The 20,428-nt window shown below is 35.1% G+C and overlaps 1 protein-coding gene across 1 annotated transcript; it reads left to right on the plus strand.

Moving 5' to 3' along the window:
* Nucleotides 1–18,243: 18,243 nt before the first annotated feature.
* LOC113734903 (major allergen Pru ar 1-like) lies at nucleotides 18,244–20,218 on the plus strand. The gene is made up of 2 exons (XM_027261673.2): nucleotides 18,244–18,616; nucleotides 19,678–20,218. The coding sequence occupies exons 1-2, from the start codon at nucleotides 18,433–18,435 to the stop codon at nucleotides 19,971–19,973; spliced, it is 480 nt and encodes a 159-aa protein (XP_027117474.1). The 5' UTR covers nucleotides 18,244–18,432; the 3' UTR covers nucleotides 19,974–20,218.
* The last annotated feature ends 210 nt before the right edge of the window (nucleotides 20,219–20,428 follow it).

Here is a 20,428-nt window from a genome sequence, read left to right on the forward strand (position 1 = left end):
GATCCATTGTTTTGTGCCTTGTGGTATTGTCAATGTAAATCAATGCTTGAGAAAAACAAGAATTCGTGACTTCGTGTTATATAGATTTATAATCAGTAGTCTTTTTTTCTTTGCCTCCGCAGCATGAAGCCAATGGTTTAAACCATATGTAATCAATTTGAGGAAGCTCATGATGATGCTATTGCAACTGAGCATGATCCCTTCATAGTTATCATTGCCATTAGAATCAAAGTAACAACAACCTAATAGTATCAAACATAATTTTTCCCTGCGTACTTTAACATTTTAAATTGAACATGTTAATAGTATCAAACATAATTTTTCCCTCATTCATTTTAGATCTCAGCCTCTCAACTTAGTCATTATCAGTGATTCTTATAATTCCACGTTTTCGAGAAGTTGTGAATCTACATGATTGTTATAATTTTTAAATTGTCGGGTGCACTGATCTCATGATCATTATTGATTTTTTTTTTTTATACTTCAAATTAGGTTTCAAAAGAGTGAAAACTAGAGAAGTAACATAGATATTACTACTGGAATATAGATGTTTGCTATCCAGAGAAGTGATGATGTTACTAAGAGTTTTTTTTTTTTTTTTTTTTATAATACTGCATGTCATAAGCATCTGCTATGTCCTATGAAGGAATTATGTCATTGCATGTGTTAGAGTTTGCTGGGTTTTCACAAGTAGAAGAATCAAAATTTTACATAAATTTAATTGTAGTACTTGTTACTTACATAGAACGGTAATTTTTGTCATACTATAAAAAATACTGTTCTGAGAGTGTATGACCTTTTTAGAAAGTTGGAAGGAGAGAACTGCAATTGGAGTTTTGGTGTTTAAATTTGATTTAAATATGAATTGCAAACTACTCTCACTGCTAAACACTATCTATTGTCTGTGTGCAGTTTCTTTCTCTAAGACCAATAGTCCTTCGCAGAAGAGTGAAAAGCTTTACCTTCTAGCTGTTGGTTGTTATAGAAGTGGTGACTATTCAAGACGCCCGCAACTTGTATAGAAATGTTTGGAGGTTAGTTCTCTGCTCCCACTAGTGAAATTGCTCATAGTTTAACATTCTTAACCAATATTACTTGTCAAAAGAAATAAACTGTAGAACATTTTGGTTGTATTCAAGAGTGGTGTTTTTATCCCATTGCTTTTGTCTATGTTTGCTAGATTAAACCTGATTGGAGGCGGGCTTTATACCTTGAGAAGATAGTAAAAGAACAAATTACAAAAGGTGATAACTATATTGCTTTGAATCCTCGGGATTTTTTTTTGTTCGAGTATGGCAATACATGAAATAAAAGCTTAACTTTATGGTGCAGATGGTGTCATTGGAATTGGCATTTCAGTTACTGCTGTGGTACTCATAGCTGGTGGAATTATAACTGCATTAGCTTGCAGAAAATCATGACGACAGATTGTTATTTTAAGAGTAATTTCCTTGATATACAGTTTCCAATCTTGGAAGATGATGCATTTTAACCCTGCTAATTATGAACTGATGTCCTTTCTATTACTTTTAGTTGAAGTTAAGACTTTGTAAATATATATTTCAATGGATTTCATATGGTACCTCCGGACCGAAGCATATTATCTCAACTAAAATGTCTGAGCATTCTGGGCAAGCTGAAAATCACCTTGTAGTCCAATAGAAGTGTTCGACAGAGACAGAGAATTCTAAGTTTTGCTCTTTGTTTGTCGGACATTCTATGCTTCAACTGAGCAACTGTTCCATCGTCCGATTGTCATGAACGATTTGTCCTTTACCCTTTGGATATCCGAATCTTTAATCAATGTCCGAAGTTTTGTCCTATACTCAGCGATACTTCAACTTGAGATGCTTCAGACATCTGGTCCACCTGGTGATTGTACGCAGCTGCGTCCGAAGCTCAACGAAGAACTTAGTCGCTTTCTTGTTTTGCATTCTTTGTTTTGCCAAGTGCTTGATTACCTATACTAATAAAAGAAGAACTAGCTAAAAAATATTGGTCCAAATCATCGTTTTGATTTGCCAATCATTGAAACTAAAGATTGCGCAACCCATGGTTTTCATTTTTTTTTTTAAATGACAAATGAAAACTATTTCCCACACCTCCGTTGGGTTAATACTTATTTTTCCTTTCCTCATTAATCAAATAAATTGTCATTTTTTATTTCGATATTTTTCCTTATGCTATTGGGTATAGTGATTTTAATTTGTTCTACTGCAGTGACTGAAAAAAGCTAAAAGCAAGATTTTAGACTAGATACTAAGTATCGATAATAAGTAACTTGTCTGTGGAATAGACTTTTGTAATCAAAATTAAATATGTATACTTATTTTAGTTAAAAGAAAAAGCTAATGAGATTTTTCAACCTATGACTTTTAATTAATTATGCTGGTGGTTTTTTAAGTCATTTAGGAACTTGTTGAGATTTGAGATATTTGTGACAATGATGAACCAGAAAATTGATTTATATTTTTAAGAAAGGACTGGTAACTTGAAGTTACTATGTCTATTAATGTCCAGATTGCCCAAATATTTTTGCATGGTTGACATTTGGATAAGAATTTATTTGGATGATTTATTTGATCCAGTTACTGTAGCATATTGTGTGATGTGATGTATATGAGATAAAAAGGTGATTAGGAATTGTGTGTATGATGCAAGCAAAATAAAATCTGAAATTTTTACCTCAAATTCTTGTTGTCCAAACAATCATTCCGTATTGGGGTATCTTTTACTATTTAAATTCGCTACTTCCAAAATTGCCAATTAATTATTTGGAATAAGCATTTTTTTTTTTGGAATAAGCATCTTATAAGGAATTCTGGATGATAATTTTGCTGCTTTAAAAATTGCCAATTTTTTGGCAATAAAAATCATGTGAAAAGAGCAATATTTTTGACAATTTTTTAATGTTTATCTTTTGCAATGTAATGAAAGTAATTTCTGTGGTTAAAAAAATCCCCCCTTCAAAATACAAGTTACCTGTCTGCTACCAAATTAAAATTTTTGGTGACAATCCTAATTTTGATATAAATTTAACAATTGGTCCACTTTAAGGAATTTCACAATATAAATTGATTCATGTATCAACATCTAAATTATTTTAAATATGATAGAGAGAAGCATGCCGGAGCTACATATAGGTTGCCAGTTTCCCAGGTACAAATCAGGTGCAAACGTTTTATCAACTAAAAGCTACAACAAATGAAATCTTGCCTAAATGTTTCTTTCAATCAAATGTTACAACTAATGAAGTCCTACTACGTACTTTAAATTTTCTTGAAACATCCAGTGGCTAGTTCACATTCCCTCTTTAGTTATGAGAAAATCCTAGAAAGTAGAATCATAAACGAGGACAACAGTGGATTTCAATAATTGGGAACACAAGATTATATATATATATATATATATTTATATTTATATATATATAGGTCATGGCCCTTTCGGGGATTTAATTAGTTACTTCTGGAACATTGAAATGCTAGATTACTCCACATTAACTGGCAATTGGAGATTTAAGTTGACTTACAAGATCCACGCACCGGCGTATGTAATTACCCTTTCACTTACTAAACAAAATTTAAATTTACGAAAGATTTCCAATTTTTTACTCATACTGATTCATAAGTTCATCTTCCTAATGCTCTAAGATTCAGTGCAGTCATTATGGACTTTTTTTTTGTGATGAAAGATGGAACTATTACATTTTGGTGGTTATATTTTTCCGTATATTTTCTCCTAATGTTGTAACTTTAATTTTGTATTTTTTATCTGTTTAATTTATGCAAATTTGGATTTTATTGGGTTTTTTTTAGATGACAAATGAAAATTATTTCCCTTATCTCTGATGGGATAATAGTTATTTTTTCTTTCCTCGTTAATCAAAAAAATTGTCATTTTTGATGACAAATTCACAATGCTCTCTTCTGTTTTTCACCTTAGATTAATTTCAGCATTTTTCCTTGTGTTATTGGATATAGTGAATTTAATTTGTTCTACTGTGGTGACTGGAGAAAAACTGAAACTAGGATTTTCGACAAGATAATAAGTATGGATAATAAACAACTTGTCTGTTGAATAATCTTTTGAAAATCAAAATTTAAATTTGTATACTTATTTTGGTTAAAAAGGTATTGAAAATTTTCAGCCTATAACTTTTAATTAATTATGCTAGTGATTTTTTCAATTATTTAGTAACTTGACATGATTTGAGAATTCTTTGGCAATGATGACCAAGAAAATGTATTTTTTTTTCAAGAAAGGACTATTAAAATAGATGTTAAGCCCAATAACTTTGAAGTTTCCATGTCTTTTAATGTCCAGATTCCTACAGGGTATGGTTATTTTAAATAGTCAACATGCTCAAATATTTTTTTCTCTCTTGAAAATCAATCTAAGAAAAACTCGTAAAGCTAAAAGTCAATCAAAATATTATCACTAAAATTTATTTGAACGTTTTAAATTTTATCTGCATATTTAATCTTGAACTTTTTGACGTTTAAAATAATGTTTATATGCATGCTTAGCTTGCCCCCTCAATCAAATTCTTGGCTCCGCAACTAGTTGCATGGATGACTTGTCATTCCTTATTGGAGTGTCTTCTACTATTTAAATGTGCTACTTCCAAAATTGCTAATTATTTATTAGGAATAAACATGTTATAAGGAATTACTCCTCATCGCGTAAAAAGGTTCGACCGCCGTCATCACTTTGTTTTTTTCGCTTTGGTGATTACTATTTTTTTTTTCGGTTTATTTGATGCCTGATTTCATAAGTAACTAAAGAAGTTTTTTTTGGCAAAATATTATTTGAAATAAAAGTGCTATCCAAATATTGTTATATGGACCCTGCTGGCAAGATTTGGGATGTTAATTTCATGGACAGCAGGGTCTAGATAGCACTTTTATTTTAAATAATATTTCGCTTGTATCATAAAAATATTTTTCAAATCAATTTTGTATATTTTGAACTATTTTTTATCTCATATACATCACATCATAAAATGTGCTACAGTAATTATTTTAAATAATACTTTAAATAATATTCTATCCAAACACATTTACTATTGTAAAAATAATTAAGTTACAGTGCGATGTCAATTTCATGGACCCTGATGGCAAGATTTGGGATGTCAATTTCGTGGACAGCAGAAGGTTACAGTGCGTTTTCCTGTTAAGAAAGCTTATTAAGATTGCTATCTTGTTACTATGTGATGATTTTCCACGTTTCTTCACTATTTTGTTCGTTTGTTTTTGTGTCGGGTTGCGGCTGTAAGCATCCAACAGCTGGTGCTCTCCAAGAGCAATTGTTAGTCAAAGTGGACTTTGAAGTGAGCAATAATGACACGTGTTTGACTTGCGGGACATGAAATATGTTTACTTTTATTTACAGATATAAATATTAAATGGCTTGAAAAAAATTTTTAATGAATTGATATCCCATAGAAGATTTTTCAAACTAACCCATAATTTAAGAAAACGTCAAGATTTTTTTTCCCCTTTCTTTTCTAGTGCAAGTAGGAGAGTTCAAATTCTGAACTTCTCACTTATACTTCTTGCTCCAACCCAAACCATCCATCTTATCCTTCCTCCAAAAAATATCAAGATAATAAATTGTTGGATCAATTAATTGGAATTAGATTTTGAAATTGTCAGCTGCATGCATTTTTAGGATTAATTGATTAAACGTTGCATGTTTTTGACTTTAGATGGTACATGACCATACCCACCCTTGGCAGGATAACCTCCTAGTTAAAGCTTTGTATCCAAATCATTTGCTCCCGTTAACTGTGTCACTTTTTTTATTAAGCGGTATTAAAGAATTTTCAGTTGAAATAGTATTTAGCCTCATCACATTTACCTACACACACCGCTCATCTTGACGGAGCTTTGGGGTTTTTTTTTTTTTTTTTTAAGTTTAACTCCTTTTCCTAAATTCAAAAACTTATATTCCATTCAAACGGAACTCAAACACCACTTTTTTTATTGAATAAGATACAATAGTTCTTTTTTTAATACGTTGAGCTACTGGGAAATTTTTATTTTCCTTTTGGCAAAAGTTTGATGTTTTTTTCTCTTTTCTGAATCCTGGGTAGAACATCTAAGCAAAAATGATGAAGGAAGATAATTTTCACAGGTTTCCAAGACATAACAAAAGCAAATACACAGTGTGAAAAACGACGTTAAACTTAACATGATTCAAAATGGGTACTATCAAATTATGGAATGGGCAAGTGCTTTTCATGTAATGAAACAATCAGATATTTATATAAACATATCGAAAACAATAAAAGTGCACTAGGAAGGTTTGAAGCTAAGAATAGTTTTACAGGAAAAATGTTTGTGCATTCTACATTTTATTTTTAATAGATCTTGCTTTTTCATTTTCTAACATCTTACAAAATAATCCAAAAAAATGGTTTTAAGTTGTTTAGTGATACAGTTTGAGGCACCCTTGGTCCTTCAATCCATTATTCCATATCAATAGGGCTGCATAGAAAGTTGATCAGGTTGAATAACTGGGTATTCGTAATATTTTTAGCAGTAGTTTTGGTAGTGTTTTTATTAGTTTTCCTATTAATTTTATGAATAAGGGTTGTAATTATATGGTGAAAGAAGAAACGTCACAAATAAAGCTGAATCAAACCCTATCGAGCACTCGACATAGGACCCATCATAAGACCCATCATATTTTGGTTCCTATTTAATTTGTAGAGCCCCTAGATGGGGTGATAATCATTGTGTTGGGAAAGGGGTACCAATACAGACACACAATATCAGAGTTAGCCCAAGATAAATTTCTCTTTCCCCAAGTACCAGTTAAAATAGGAATAAACCAAACACCAAATAATAATACCAACAGTGATAATAAAATGCAAGGAAAAATAAAGGGCACAGGACATCAAGATTTTTACGTGGAAAACCCAAATTGAGAAAAATCACGGGATCTAGTCCAGTCAAAAATCTCCACTATCACAATAATGGGAATACACAGGTCTACCCGAAATATTCGGATGACAATAATATCACCAATATCAACCAAGCTAATCTGCTACAAAATCATCCCCCAAAAACTATAACTGTCAAAGAAGTGGGTTTGGAAAGGTGTTACCAAACGAAGAGGAAATCCGAAATCTGAATCGGTAGATGAGTAGAGCTCGATGAGAGAATCCCGTGTGTAAAGTTTCGTCTCAATCGGATTTGGAATCGCCCTCCAATCAAGACCTTGAAGTCTCTCTCTCTAGCCCTTTCTCTCTCTTCGTCTCACTCAAAAAATAAGTGGCGGCTGCTGCTTGTCCTTTTTAAACTTGAGAAACCCTCAAGTGTTGTATTAGTGGGTTGGCCCACAAATGGGCTGGCCCACCCAACAATCTCCCCCTCCAGCTCATTTGGGGGGCTCCATCAGACCTGCTTCTTGTCTACAAAATAAAAGCTTCTCCTTAGGCAATGCCTTGGTAAACATGTCAGCACCATTATCATCTGTATGCACTTTCTCAAGTGTCAACAATTTGGAGTCCAGTACTTCTCGAATCCAATGATACCTCACATCAATATGTTTGGATCGAGAGTGAAATGTAGAGTTCTTACACAAATGAATAGCGCTCTGACTATCACAGTAAAGGCTATACTTCTCTTGTTTCATACCCAATTCCTGAAGGAATTTCTGCAACCAAAGAGTCTCCTTGCATGCTTCAGTGGTTGCAATATACTCTGCCTCCGTACTAGAAAGGGCGATGCACTTCTGTAACTTACTTTGCCATGACACTGCTCCCCCTGCAAAAATCATCAAGCACCCAGATGTGGACTTCCTATTATCAAGATCACCTGCCATATCTGCATTAGTGTATCCATCTAGCATAGTTTTACCATTGCCGAAACATAGACACAATCTAGGAGTTCCCTTGAGATACCTGAGAATCCATTTGACAGCATTCCAATGCTCCTTACCGGGATTAGAGAGATACCGACTGACCACTCCAACTGCATGAGCAATATCTGGCCTGGTGCAAACCATAGCGTACATCAAGCTACCAACGGCCGAAGCATAAGGAACCTTTTTCATGTCTTCTTTATTTTTCTCACTTATAGGACACTGCTTGATATTCAATTTAAAGTGCCCTGCAAGTGGAGTTGAGACTTCCTTAGCCTTGCTCATGTTAAACCTGTTGAGTACTTTCTCAATGTATTTTTCTTGAGACAACCAGAGCTTCCCATTTTGCCTGTCACGTGAGATTTTCATCCCCAATATCTGTCTAGCCGGACCCAAATCCTTCATTGCAAAGGATTTACTTAACTCCTTTTTCAACCTGTCAATCTTTACAGTATCATGACCAACAATCAACATATCATCAACATATAGCAAGAGAATAACAAAATCACCATCTGAAAAATTTTTCACATAAACACAGTGATCAGATGTAGTCCTGTGGTACCCATGGTCTGTCATGAAGGAGTCAAACTTCTTATACCACTGTCTCGGTGCCTGTTTCAACCCATACAGGCTCTTCTTGAGACGGCATACAAGGTTTTCCTTGCCACTTTCTTTGAACCCCTCCGGTTGCTCCATGTAGATCTCCTCTTCCAAGTCGCCATGCAGGAAGGCTGTCTTCACATCAAGTTGTTCAATCTCCAAATTCAAACTGGCTGCAATACCAAGAACAACTCGAATTGATGACATTTTTATTACAGGAGAGAAAATTTCTTCAAAATCTATACCTTTCTTTTGACTAAATCCCTTCACAACCAATCTTGCTTTATACTTTGGTTGTGATGTGTGCTCCTGAGTTTTCAACCTAAAAACCCATTTGTTCTTCAGAGCTCTCTTACCCTTAGGCAATTTCACTAAGTCATAAGTATGATTCTCATGCAGGGACACCATCTCCTCTTGCATGGCTCGCAACCAGTCTTCTTTATTCTCATGCTCTAGAGCCTCACTGTAGGACTCTGGCTCTCCTCCATCTGTCAACAACAAATATTCATGAGAATTATACCTGCTAGAAGGTCTCCTCTCTCTGGTAGATCTTCTAGGCTCTTCTTGTTGTGGCGGTGGTGGTGTAGGTGGCTCCTCATGTTCAGGTTCATCAGCAGTAGGATTATTACCATCATCAATATCCTCTCTCTGCTCTGTCTCAGCTCCCCCTTGATTAAAATCAACAGGTACTGGAATTGGATTTGGATCTGAATTTGAGCTAGCAGGAATGTCATCCGAGGATTTTGAGTTATCACCTTTATCAATGTCTTCAATGGTTTGATCTTCAAAGAAGACAACATCTCTGCTCCTGATCACCTTCTTTTCAATAGGATCATACAGCCTATAACCGAAATCTTCATGTCCATAACCCAAGAAAATGCACTGCTTTGATTTTACATCAAGTTTTGACCTTTCATCTTTGGGAATATGAACAAATGCCCGGCAACCAAAAACTCTCAAGTGCTTAAAAGATATATCTTTTCCCGTCCATACTCTCTCTGGGATGTCACCATCTAGAGGAACTGATGGAGAAAGATTAATTAAATCGACCGCAGTCCTCATTGCCTCACCCCAAAAGGATTTTGGCAATTTAGCATTAGAGAGCATACATCTTACCCGTTCAGTGATGGATCTGTTCATTCTCTCTGCTACTCCATTTTCTTGAGGAGTTTTTGGCACAGTCTTTTCCAATCTGATCCCACGGGACTTGCAATAGATTTCAAATGGTCCTCTATACTCACCACCATTATCAGCACGTACACACTTTAACTGCTTACCAGTTTCTCTTTCAACTTTGCTATGGAAGTCTTTAAACACATCCAAAACCTGATCTTTTGATTTCAAACCAAAACACCAAACCTTTCTAGCAAAGTCATCAATAAAGGTTACAAAATAAACAGCACCACCAAGAGACTTATCTTTCATATAGCAGACATCAGTGTGCACCAATTCTAAATGATTCAATTTTCTAGATGGAAGAAAATTTTGAAATGCAACTCTGTGTTGTTTCCCATAAATGCAGTCAACACAAGGTTTAAGTGCATTACCTCTAATTTCAGGTAGGAGTTGTTTGCGAACAAGTGTTTGAATCCCTTTTTCACCCATGTGTCCAAGTCGCCTATGCCAAAGGTCAATCGAGGAATCACGAACTGCATTCACTTCTCCCTTCCTCAACTTGGCTTGCATCACGTAGAGGGTGCTGTGCTTCTTTCCTCTGACAACAACGAGATTTTCTTTGCTAAGTTTCCATTTGCCTTCACCTTGCGAGCTATAATAGCCCTCATCGTCAAGTTTTCCTGTAGAAATAAGGTTAAGTCGAATATCAGGAACATGTCGAACATTTCTCAATATCAGCTGACACCCGGTATCTGTGTCCAAGTATATGTCTCCCATGTCAACAACTTTGCATGAGACCTCATTTCCCATCCTAACACATCCAAAATCTCCTTCGGTGTAGGTTAAGAAAAAATGCCTGTGAGGAGTAACATGGTAGGATGCACCTGAATCAACTACCCAGTCACTGTCATAGTGAATAATATTCACCTGACCATCATCACAGAACACAAACATGTCATCATGGGCTGCTACAACTGCTGTAGTGTCCTCATCATCTTTTTCCTTCGCCTTACCATTTTTCTCAGCATGATCCCGTTTTAGAATTCTACACTCCTTCATATAATGTCCATTCTTTTTACAATAATAGCATGCAACATTTTTTCGCGACTCAGACCTGCCTCTGGATTTGTCATTCCTGTTGTGGGGTCCTCTACTTTTACTTCTCCCTCTTCTTTCTTTCTTTTCTGTCACCAGGGCCTGGAACTCATAGACAATTCCTTGTTCCTTCCTCCTGAACTCTTCATTCATCACGGCCTCTTTTGCAATAGCCATGGTCAACACACCATTCGGAGCTGAATTACTGATGGAGACCACCATGGTTTCCCAACTGTCCGGTAGTGAACTGAACAATAATAAAGCCTGCACTTCATCATCCAGATTCAAATTTAATGTAGTTGTCTGGTTTATCAATCCCTAAAAATTACTCAAGTGTTCAGTCATATCTTCCCCATCCTTATATCTCATTCGAGTAATCTGCTTCAGACAACTAGCCTTATTCAAACCTGTCTTTCTTTCATACATACTCTCAAGCCTTTTCCATAATATATCAGCTCTGGTGTCATTAGCAAAATGTTGAAAAATACTTTGACCAATCCATTTTCTAATATTACCAACAGTTTTCCTGTGCATATTAGCCCATTTTTCATCACTCATATCACTTGGTTTGCATTTATCCCCTAGAACAGGTTCAAACAAATCTCTACAATACAAGTAGTCTTCCATTCTAGGCTTCCAAATTGAATAATTAGTGGCATTTAATTTTATCATGCAACCACTATCTGAATCATCCATTTTAACAGGTACAATTGAGCAGCCTAACCTGACTGCTCTGATACCACTTGTTGGGAAAGGGGTACCAATACAGACACACAATATCAGAGTTAGCCCAGGATAAATTTCTCTTTCCCCAAGTACCAGTTAAAATAGGAATAAACCAAATCACCAAATAATAATACCAACAGTGATAATAAAATGCAAGGAAAAATAAAGGGCACAGGACACCAAAATTTTTACGTGGAAAACCCAAATTGGGAAAAATCACGGGACCTAGTCCAGTCAAAAATCTCCACTATCACAATAATGGGAATACACAGGTCTACCCGAAATATTCGGATGACAATAATATCACCAATATCAACCAAGCTAATCTGCTACAAAATCATCCCCCAAAAACTACAACTGTCAAAGAAGTGGGTTTGGAAAGGTGTTACCAAACGAAGAGGAAATCCGAAATCTGAATCGGTAGATGGGTAGAGCTCGATGAGAGAATCCCGTGTGTAAAGTTTCGTCTCAATCGGGTTTGGAATCGCCCTCCAATCAAGACCTTGAAGTCTCTCTCTCTAGCCCTTTCTCTCTCTTCGTCTCACTCAAAAAATAAGTGGCGGCTGCTGCTTGTCCTTTTTAAACTTGAGAAACCCTCAAGTGTTGTATTAGTGGGTTGGCCCACAAATGGGCTAGCCCACCCAACACATTGAGCCTGACATAAAACCAAATATTACTAGACATCATCCCAACCAAACAACACAGTTTTTTTGTTTAAGGTTTTACGTATGATATTTTTCTTTTTTAGAGTAGGACGCATTGTAGGCTATAAATAGGCATAGTTAGGCCTTTTGTTATCGATTCTTCTTTTTCAAATATCAATGAAACTTTGATTGGTTATTCCAATTGTTGAGATTTTCTCTCATTATCATCAAATCTTTGATTCGTGTTCAAGGATTTAAACGTAATTCGACCCTTTGTTCTTCTATGGATTTCGTTCGTGGAATGAATACAAAATTTAGTCTTCGGCTACTGCACCAAGTGGTATCAGAGCATGTTTCTCCTATGGCGACCACTAGTGTATCCATGATTATACGAGATCTCCACCATCATTTTGATCATATAGATGGTGCCCTTGATGAGATTTTAGGGATGGTGCAAAAGCTGGTCTCACAACACAAGAAATCTACATGTCATAGGTGTGTAACTGGGAAATTCGCTGCTGATGACCCTAATGTTCATGCAGTTTCTCACTTAAGTTTTCATAGTTGTCTAGTCTATGAGAATCGAGATTGGATCACTCAACAGCAACATCAGATCCATCCAACCACAATAGCACCCTTTGTAGTAAAACCTGAATCAAAAGTATTGCAGGCCATGTTTGAGGAGGATGCGTTCGTATGTTTACCCTAATGGTGAAGAGGCCATGTTTGTTCCATCTTTCCCCACTGATAAGCCCCAAGTTGAGATCGATGCAGCAATCATAGACCATGTGATATTGGAAGAATTTGCAAACATGGAAGAGGAAGGAATTTTCGCAGATGAGGCACCAACACCTCTATCCCCGATAGATTTGTTGTCCAATAATTCAATGGATGGTTTCTCGAGTCAAGAAATTATTATTCCTACTGAAAAAATTACTGTTGGTAAATCTTCTCCTGTCGAGATTTCTTCTATCCAGGCCAGACATGTACAGCTCCTTATTGATTGGGAAAAATTGATGAAATTAAATTTGTCTTGGCGATGGAAGATGGGGAAATTGTTGGGTTCGAGGTTTCCTTGGGATTGTATGCAACTTCTTTTGTTTGTGAACAGGCATTCGAGTTCATATTGTTGTTCGAGCCTTACAAGATTCGTGAGAAGATCATCGGTTTATTATCCTGTGCTTGTGTTGGAATTCTCTATAGAACTCAAGAGCGAGTTCTTGTTAAGTGAGAGAGTCTGATACGGTTCAAGGAATCTTTGATTCTTTAATCCATCATTCCGTATCAATGGGGCTGCCTAGAAAGTTGATTAGCTAGATTGAATAATTGGGTAGTCTTAATATCTTTAATAGTAGTTTTTATTAGTTTCTTATTAATTTTATGAATAAAGATTGTAATTGTGTGACGAAAAAAAAAATATCATGAATAAAATTGATTTAAGCCGAGTCGAGTACCCAACATAGAACCCCTCATAAGGCCTGACATAGAGCCAAACATTGCCAAACATCATCCTAGGCAAACAACGTAGTTTTGTTTGTTTAGGGTTTTACATATGTTTTTGTATTCTTTTAGAGTTGGACTCATTATAGCCTATGGATATCAATGAAACTTTGATTAGTTATTCCAATTATTGAAACTTTTCTCTGGTTATCATTGGATATCTTATTCGTGTTTAGAGGTTTGAACATGATTCAACCATTTGTTCTTCTATGGATTTAGTTCATGAAACGAATCCAAAATTTACGCTTTCACTACTGCATCATTTAGATTGTAATTGAATTAAATTGGCTCTAAAGTTTTACTTCTAATGTTTGAAATACATGCAACCTCGTGCTTCTGCAAGGCGTTACAAACTGTTAGGAAATTGGCTTAATTTCTTTTAGGTAAAAATTCCTGTTTTTGTGGAAGTAACTAGTTTCCTAATTGGATTTAGTTACTTGAAGTAGTAGTCAAGTAAATTCCTATTTAGCGAGATACTATTTTCTACTGTATATGAGTTTAGGAAATAGTATTAGTTTCCAACTGTTATTTGGTCTTTTTTGGCAGTAATATCCCCTATAAATAGGTGGGTTGGCATACTACAAAGATACACAAGAAAGGAGTGAGAGAGTTCTTAGTGGGTGAGAGGCTTATACAAGAGTTGGGGTTTGGGAATCAAGTTGTAATCTTATGGTGTTTTTCTCTCATAGTAAGAACAAGTTTTTCTCTCCGTGGATGTAGGCTTGGTGATTAAGCCGAACCACGTTAATTCTTGTGTGTTGTTCATCGTTCGTGTTAGATATTGTTTTCTATTAAATTGTTGGTCTTTTCTTTTTCAAATAATTGGCCTGATATCCCAACACAAACTAAGTTTATAACAATAGTGAAATACTGTTCCAAATATGATAAGAACAACTGTGTGGGTTTTGCAAGTGTAGGAAAACTCATGTCCGAATCACTGGCTTTGCGCCAGTGGCCCGTTCTTGCACTAAATGGGGAACCATAGCGCTTCTCTGTGTGCAAAAAATCTTGAAGTGTACACTGCACAGAAGTGCATTAAACTGATCTGGACGTGGATTTTCTCTTTCCGGCCTCCACGTGACTTAGTTGGGCTTTTCCTTCGCTTTTAGCATAGATGTGTTCTGTCTTGTTTCACAAACAACAAAAAGGGGAAAAATAAAAACAGGAAATGCCATGTTTGAATAATTTTGGTAAATTCATATGAATCCATATTAGCAATTCCTATCACACTGTAATAAGCCCCACAGGTTGATGTAGAATTATACGTAGTAAGGAGTTTAAGTTATGAATAACCAAGGGAGAGAGATTGTTGGATGGTACAGAAACGGAGTATAAGTGAGAAGTCTCAAATTCGAGTCTTACCACTTACACTAAAAAAACAAGTTATGAATAACCAAAAAATAGTGAATTAGGGAAAATTTTTTAAAGTAGAATTATACGTAGTAAGGAGATTTAAGTTATGAATAACCAAGGGAGAGATATGGTTGGATGGTTTGGGGGACAGAGTGTGAGTGAGAGATCTCAGATTCGAGTCCTTCCATTTACACTAAAAAAAAATTTATGAATAACAAAAAAATAGTGAATTAGGGAATTTTTTTTAAACATATATGTGGTATAAATTTGGTATAATTGTTTCAAAAAAAATTATGGTACATAATTGACTAACTACTAATAAAAATTCAAAAAAATTATAATTCTCCAATATAGCACAATTTTATTCTACATAAATTGACACATTGCATGATTTTAAATATAAATTTGGAATGGAAAGGCTTTTGAGCATGAGTTAGGTGATTATGATGGTTGAGTGCATAAAGAGTAAGTATAGACTTTAGAAATTGGAAATCTTGAGTTCAATTCTCCTTCTCCGGCCCCTACTTCTTCAATTTTATCCTTCATGTACTAAATTTAAGCAACAAAAAAAAAAAAATGCATAAGAGGTTCGTGAAATGTTGAATTATTCATTAGTAAGTTAAAGTACCCTTTGGTCTATTTGGGGTTGCCTCCCCACGTTTTGTTGAATGTTTTCATTGGTAGGTTAAAGTACCTTTTGGTCTACTTGGGGTTGCTCCCCACGTTTTTGTTGGAGGTTAAAAGGGTCCGATCCATTCCCCTTTATACCAGAAAGAAGAAGAAGAAAAAAATAGAGTACCTTTTGGTCTCACCTATCCACAACAAATAGATCTTTTGCGGTCAGTCCTAAGTGTTTCTTTTAGGATGAAGGATGGATCTTTAGTCTCTTTTGTCCTACGTCATGCATAAGAATAACCTGGTATAGGTAGGCTTTGTTTATTTGCTAAATGGATGGAGACTTTAGACGTATACAGCCAATTCGGAAATGGGTTTCTTCAGTTTTAGTTCTATACAATTGTATAAACTGATATAAATATGAATTATAATTGAATTGATGTAAAACTCGCTATTATATAAAAAATATGGGATAATTTCAGAAACCTCCCCTGAGATTTCTGAAAATTTCACGGAGCTCCTCTAAGATTTGAAAAATTACACTTACCTCCCTCGATTTGATAATTTTAGTAACAAAATCTTAAAATAATATTGACTTGGATAATTTTTAAATGAATACCCAAAAATGCCCTTGTGGAATGAGTTTTAATTTATTTTCCTATACAATTATAAGATTATTTAGTATAATTATAAGGAAGAGGTGCCAATTTTTTCATGTCCATGTCTACTATTTGATAAACAACCATAATAATAATTTTATTACTATGATATGATATTTTTGATGGTATTTATTATGGATTTAGATTTATAAGATAGAAAAGAAAATGTTGAAATAATTCATTTAGAGTTTATAAATTTTTGGAGTGGTAGGATTATTATAATTTAGTAGTGCTTTTGGGCCATTTCTTTTTTATTTATTATTAATTTTAATACCAAAAAATAGAAAACAAAGATAAGCAAAAATATTGGATTACATATAAAATTAACTTGTCAACAAAATCACTAGTTCGACATTTAGTTATAATAGAAACCTAAAGGCAATAGTGGTAGTTTTACAGTTTTATTGGTGAAAAATTTTAAAAAAGGAATAAGAAGGATAAAGAATGAAAAAATAATTTTAAAACTCGTTCTAAATATAAGCATACCAAATAAGAGATTTCATTAAAATATTTAAGGTTAAAATAATTATTTTAAATGATAAGGGAGGTATGTGTAATTTTTCAAACCTTAGGAGAGTTCAGTGAAATTGTCAGAAACCTCCTCTGAGGTTTCTGAAATTATCCCAAAAAGGTAAATTAATTTATATCAAAATTGTGCCATTTTCACAACCAGACGAAATTGTACAAAATCTCAAATGGAAAAGGCCTAGATCCTACCAACTTCCTACCCTTCCTAGAAAGTCACTGCAGGATCGCAATACAGGGTTGGCGGTCGGGTTGGCGGTCAATATCGACGTGCACAATAAGAAAAAACTTGGAAGACATATTTCTGTATTAGTGGGGAAAGGGCACCCGGCGTTGTGGATACAGTGGACAATCTTTCATACGTTGGTGGCCATAATTTCCTACCAATACAAGTATTAGAAAGTCATAGAATTTCGGTCCAACTCCAGAATAATGGTAATGAAGACTTCTTTCCTCCCGTTTAAAGTGTCCTACTTTCTATTTTAAAATATTCTAAAATATTTGTTCTGTTAAAAAAATTAAAATATTTTCTAGTTTCTTTTTTCAATATAATCCATCATTCTAATCATAAGTATGTTACTATTTAAATTCAAATTTTGAATTTGTGGAGGTAAAAGTGAAAAAAGAAGCACAAATATTATAGTAAGTCACTATTCTTAAAAAGTTGAATTCCTGAAATATGACCAAATAATTGGGACAGAGGAAGTATTATATTTCTGTTACAAATTTTAAACAGTTACTTAATATGTTATATCCCTATTACAAAATTTTTACACGTTCATAAAGAGTGGCTTATTAGTAATTCAATCGATATATAGCTTTTTTTCAAAGCTCGACCCATTTCTTAGATAACTCAAGACAGAAAAGTAACTGATGAAGACAAGGTAAATTGTCTTTGAGTTCAAGATTGATGTTGTGCAGAATATTCTATTCGAAGTTTTTTCATCCAAAACTTTCAAGAATTACCAGCGGAGGAGACAAATTTGTCAACAAGATCATAAAGATCGTCTTATTTAACTATCCTATAGAAGTTTAGCAACTAAAAGTTAAAGTCCAACAAATTCATTTTCTTTTTTCCCCTAATAACAATATGCATACGTATGGCCAACAAATTCACCGGAGTGTCTAGAAATGCCCCCATCTGCAGCCTATCTTTTTGTAATTTTCCCTTTTATATGGTAAGAATTTAGTCAAAAAAGTCTACCTCCGCAATTTCTTTTGATTATTTTCATTGCCTATCAAGGAAGCTTTGGTTAAGTCATCAAAATCGCCTGCTAACTCAAGTTCTGGTTCTTCCTAAAGGACAAAGATTAAACCGGATGTCATCTTTCTACCTTGCTTCCGGCATAGAATTAGGTTGTAATGGATTTAAAAAAAAGTTTTTGGCATCTGAGATTGCTGACAAATCCCAACAGGCATAATCAAATAATTCCACCAACCATATCCAGTGCCAAGGCATCGGCACACCAGAATGGTATGAGGTTAATTAGTTTTGACTGCTTCGGTCAACGTATATGAACCAGAATGGATGACCATGACACAAAGATGGAATATGACTAAACATTATAATACCGGTTTTCACCGGGAGACCTTGAAAGTTTCACTCTATTAATACAGCCCCCAACTTCTCAAACCATCGTCCATCAAAGCATCTTTGTACGCAACAATCAGGCTTAAATTAATCTCTTCTTTTTCTGGTCAATTTTTCCCTTCAAATTCTCTAAGATATCATGGGTGTTATCACTTACGATCATGAGGTTATCACCTCAATCCCACCAGCAAAGCTTTTCAAGACTTTCATCGTTGATTTTGACAACCTCATTCCTAATATCTTGCCTCAGGCCTTCAAGAGTGTCGAAATCCTCCAGGGTGATGGTGGAGCTGGAACCATCAAACTCACCCATTTTGGCGAAGGTCAGTACCTTCCTGGTCTAGCCATCATTATCTAAATGCACGCGTCTTACTAATATGAATAGTATCAATTTTTAATGCATTATCATATATATTTAGATCCAGGAAATTCTTAAGTGCCAAAAAAGTTGAATCTCGAATATGTTCAAAGCCAATGAGAGACGCCGAATAATTACCCAAAGCGGAAGATGGGGAAATTTTGCAAATTTTGAAGTAGAAGAAATAAGGGGGGATGGATGGTGGGGCTAGTTACGGGATGGGGGAGTAGTGAGATGCAGGGAAGTTGGCGATTTGTGGGAATGAATTGAGCTGTTTGTTTGATCATCTGAGTCCCCTAGGCATGTTGAATGGATGGGGAGAGAAGAAAGAAATGGCTTTTTTAAAGCTGTGGAGTTATAGAAAATATGGTGACTTATACAGAGTGGAAATGGGAAGGAGGCAGCTGCGGCGGAGAGGCCTTGGCAAGGGATGACAGAGGACAAAATAAGAGGGAGAGAAACTAACAGCAGGGGATGGTTGTGGCAGAGAGTCGGGAAGGAGGTGGAGGTTGGAGGACATGGCAAAATATTATGGGTCTTTTTTGTAATTAACATAATTAATAAATTTCTTTTGAAATATTAGAAAACGGGGATGACTGTTGTTTGTGAGTTGAACATCTGCCGCCCTGCTATGACCTTATTTTTTTTGTAATTTTCTTTTAGTATGGATGTAAGAATAGAAAGGAAGTAGGGTGATTAGAACATGGTAACTCTAGGAACAGAATTAGAGTTTTAATTTGAGAAAATGAAATACATGTACATATAAACTTTGGAATCAAAATTAAATTTTTTAGAAAGTTTTTGGAGAGAGAGGCAAATAATTTAAAATACATAGAAAATTTTTTATATACTTAAAATTTTAGAGGGAGAAAATATAAATATCTAGAACTTAAGGGGGGCCGGGGCCGCCGGGCCCGCTGTGCTCCGTTAGTTCTGGGATTCCTAAAACCTATAATTTTTGTCCCCTTTCCTTTTGGCCTAGCATTGCAAAAAGATGCAATTGGTAACAAAATTTTATATATGCAGGTAGCCAGTACAAGAGCATGAAGACCCATGTTGATGAGCTTGACGAGGAGAATTTTGTCGTCAAATTTACCATTATTGAAGGAGATGTTTTGGAGGATGTGATTGAGAAAATTACTTTCGTGATTAAAATCCTACCCTCTGCTGACGGAGGATCCATTACCATAACCAGCAGCACATACTACACCAAGGGTGACGCCAAGATAAACGAAGAGGATATCATGTCTCGTAAAGACAAGGCTGCTGGAGTCTTCAAGGCTCTTGAGGCTTACTTCGATGACAACCCTGATGATTACTAAGTCTTTTTCATCAATTTCTGCACAAAGAAGAATAAGTCTAGTATGTGCGTCTTTAACGTGCCTGATTTTGAAACTTCAAAAATGCGATTTTTTGCTATGTCTTTTCTCTCTGGGGTATGCATCTTTCCAAGGCAATTAAATTAGTGCCTTCGGTTTCTTAGTAAATGCTACTTAAGTTTTGACTATCATGTTGCCTATTTTGTACCGTTTGGATTTGCAAAACAATACAGCAATATTTTTCAGCACCGCATTGAGTTATGTGCCAGGCGTATGATCAGTTCAACATTCTTTGCTGGCGGCAATGTCAGTACTTCCCCAAAAAGGCGGGCAGTGAGGTATCAACTTGATCAATCCCAAGTAATTCGAGAAGCTCCCTCGTGGATTAATTCAAGTCCAAAAATGAAATTCAATTATTTGACAACCTCAAATACAAAAAAGGTCCATCCAACTAACAA

This window comes from Coffea arabica, chromosome 8c, assembly GCF_036785885.1.
Source record: "Coffea arabica cultivar ET-39 chromosome 8c, Coffea Arabica ET-39 HiFi, whole genome shotgun sequence".
Lineage (NCBI taxonomy): Eukaryota > Viridiplantae > Streptophyta > Magnoliopsida > Gentianales > Rubiaceae > Coffea > Coffea arabica.

Excerpts from the sequence above, each read along its gene's own strand:
- LOC113734903 (XM_027261673.2), top strand. The coding sequence starts at position 18,433 with ATGGGTGTTATCACTTACGATCATGAGGTTATCACCTCAATCCCACCA. Across the intron at positions 18,617-19,677 it reads ACTCACCCATTTTGGCGAAG|GTAGCCAGTACAAGAGCATG; the intron begins GTCAGTACCTTC and ends TTATATATGCAG.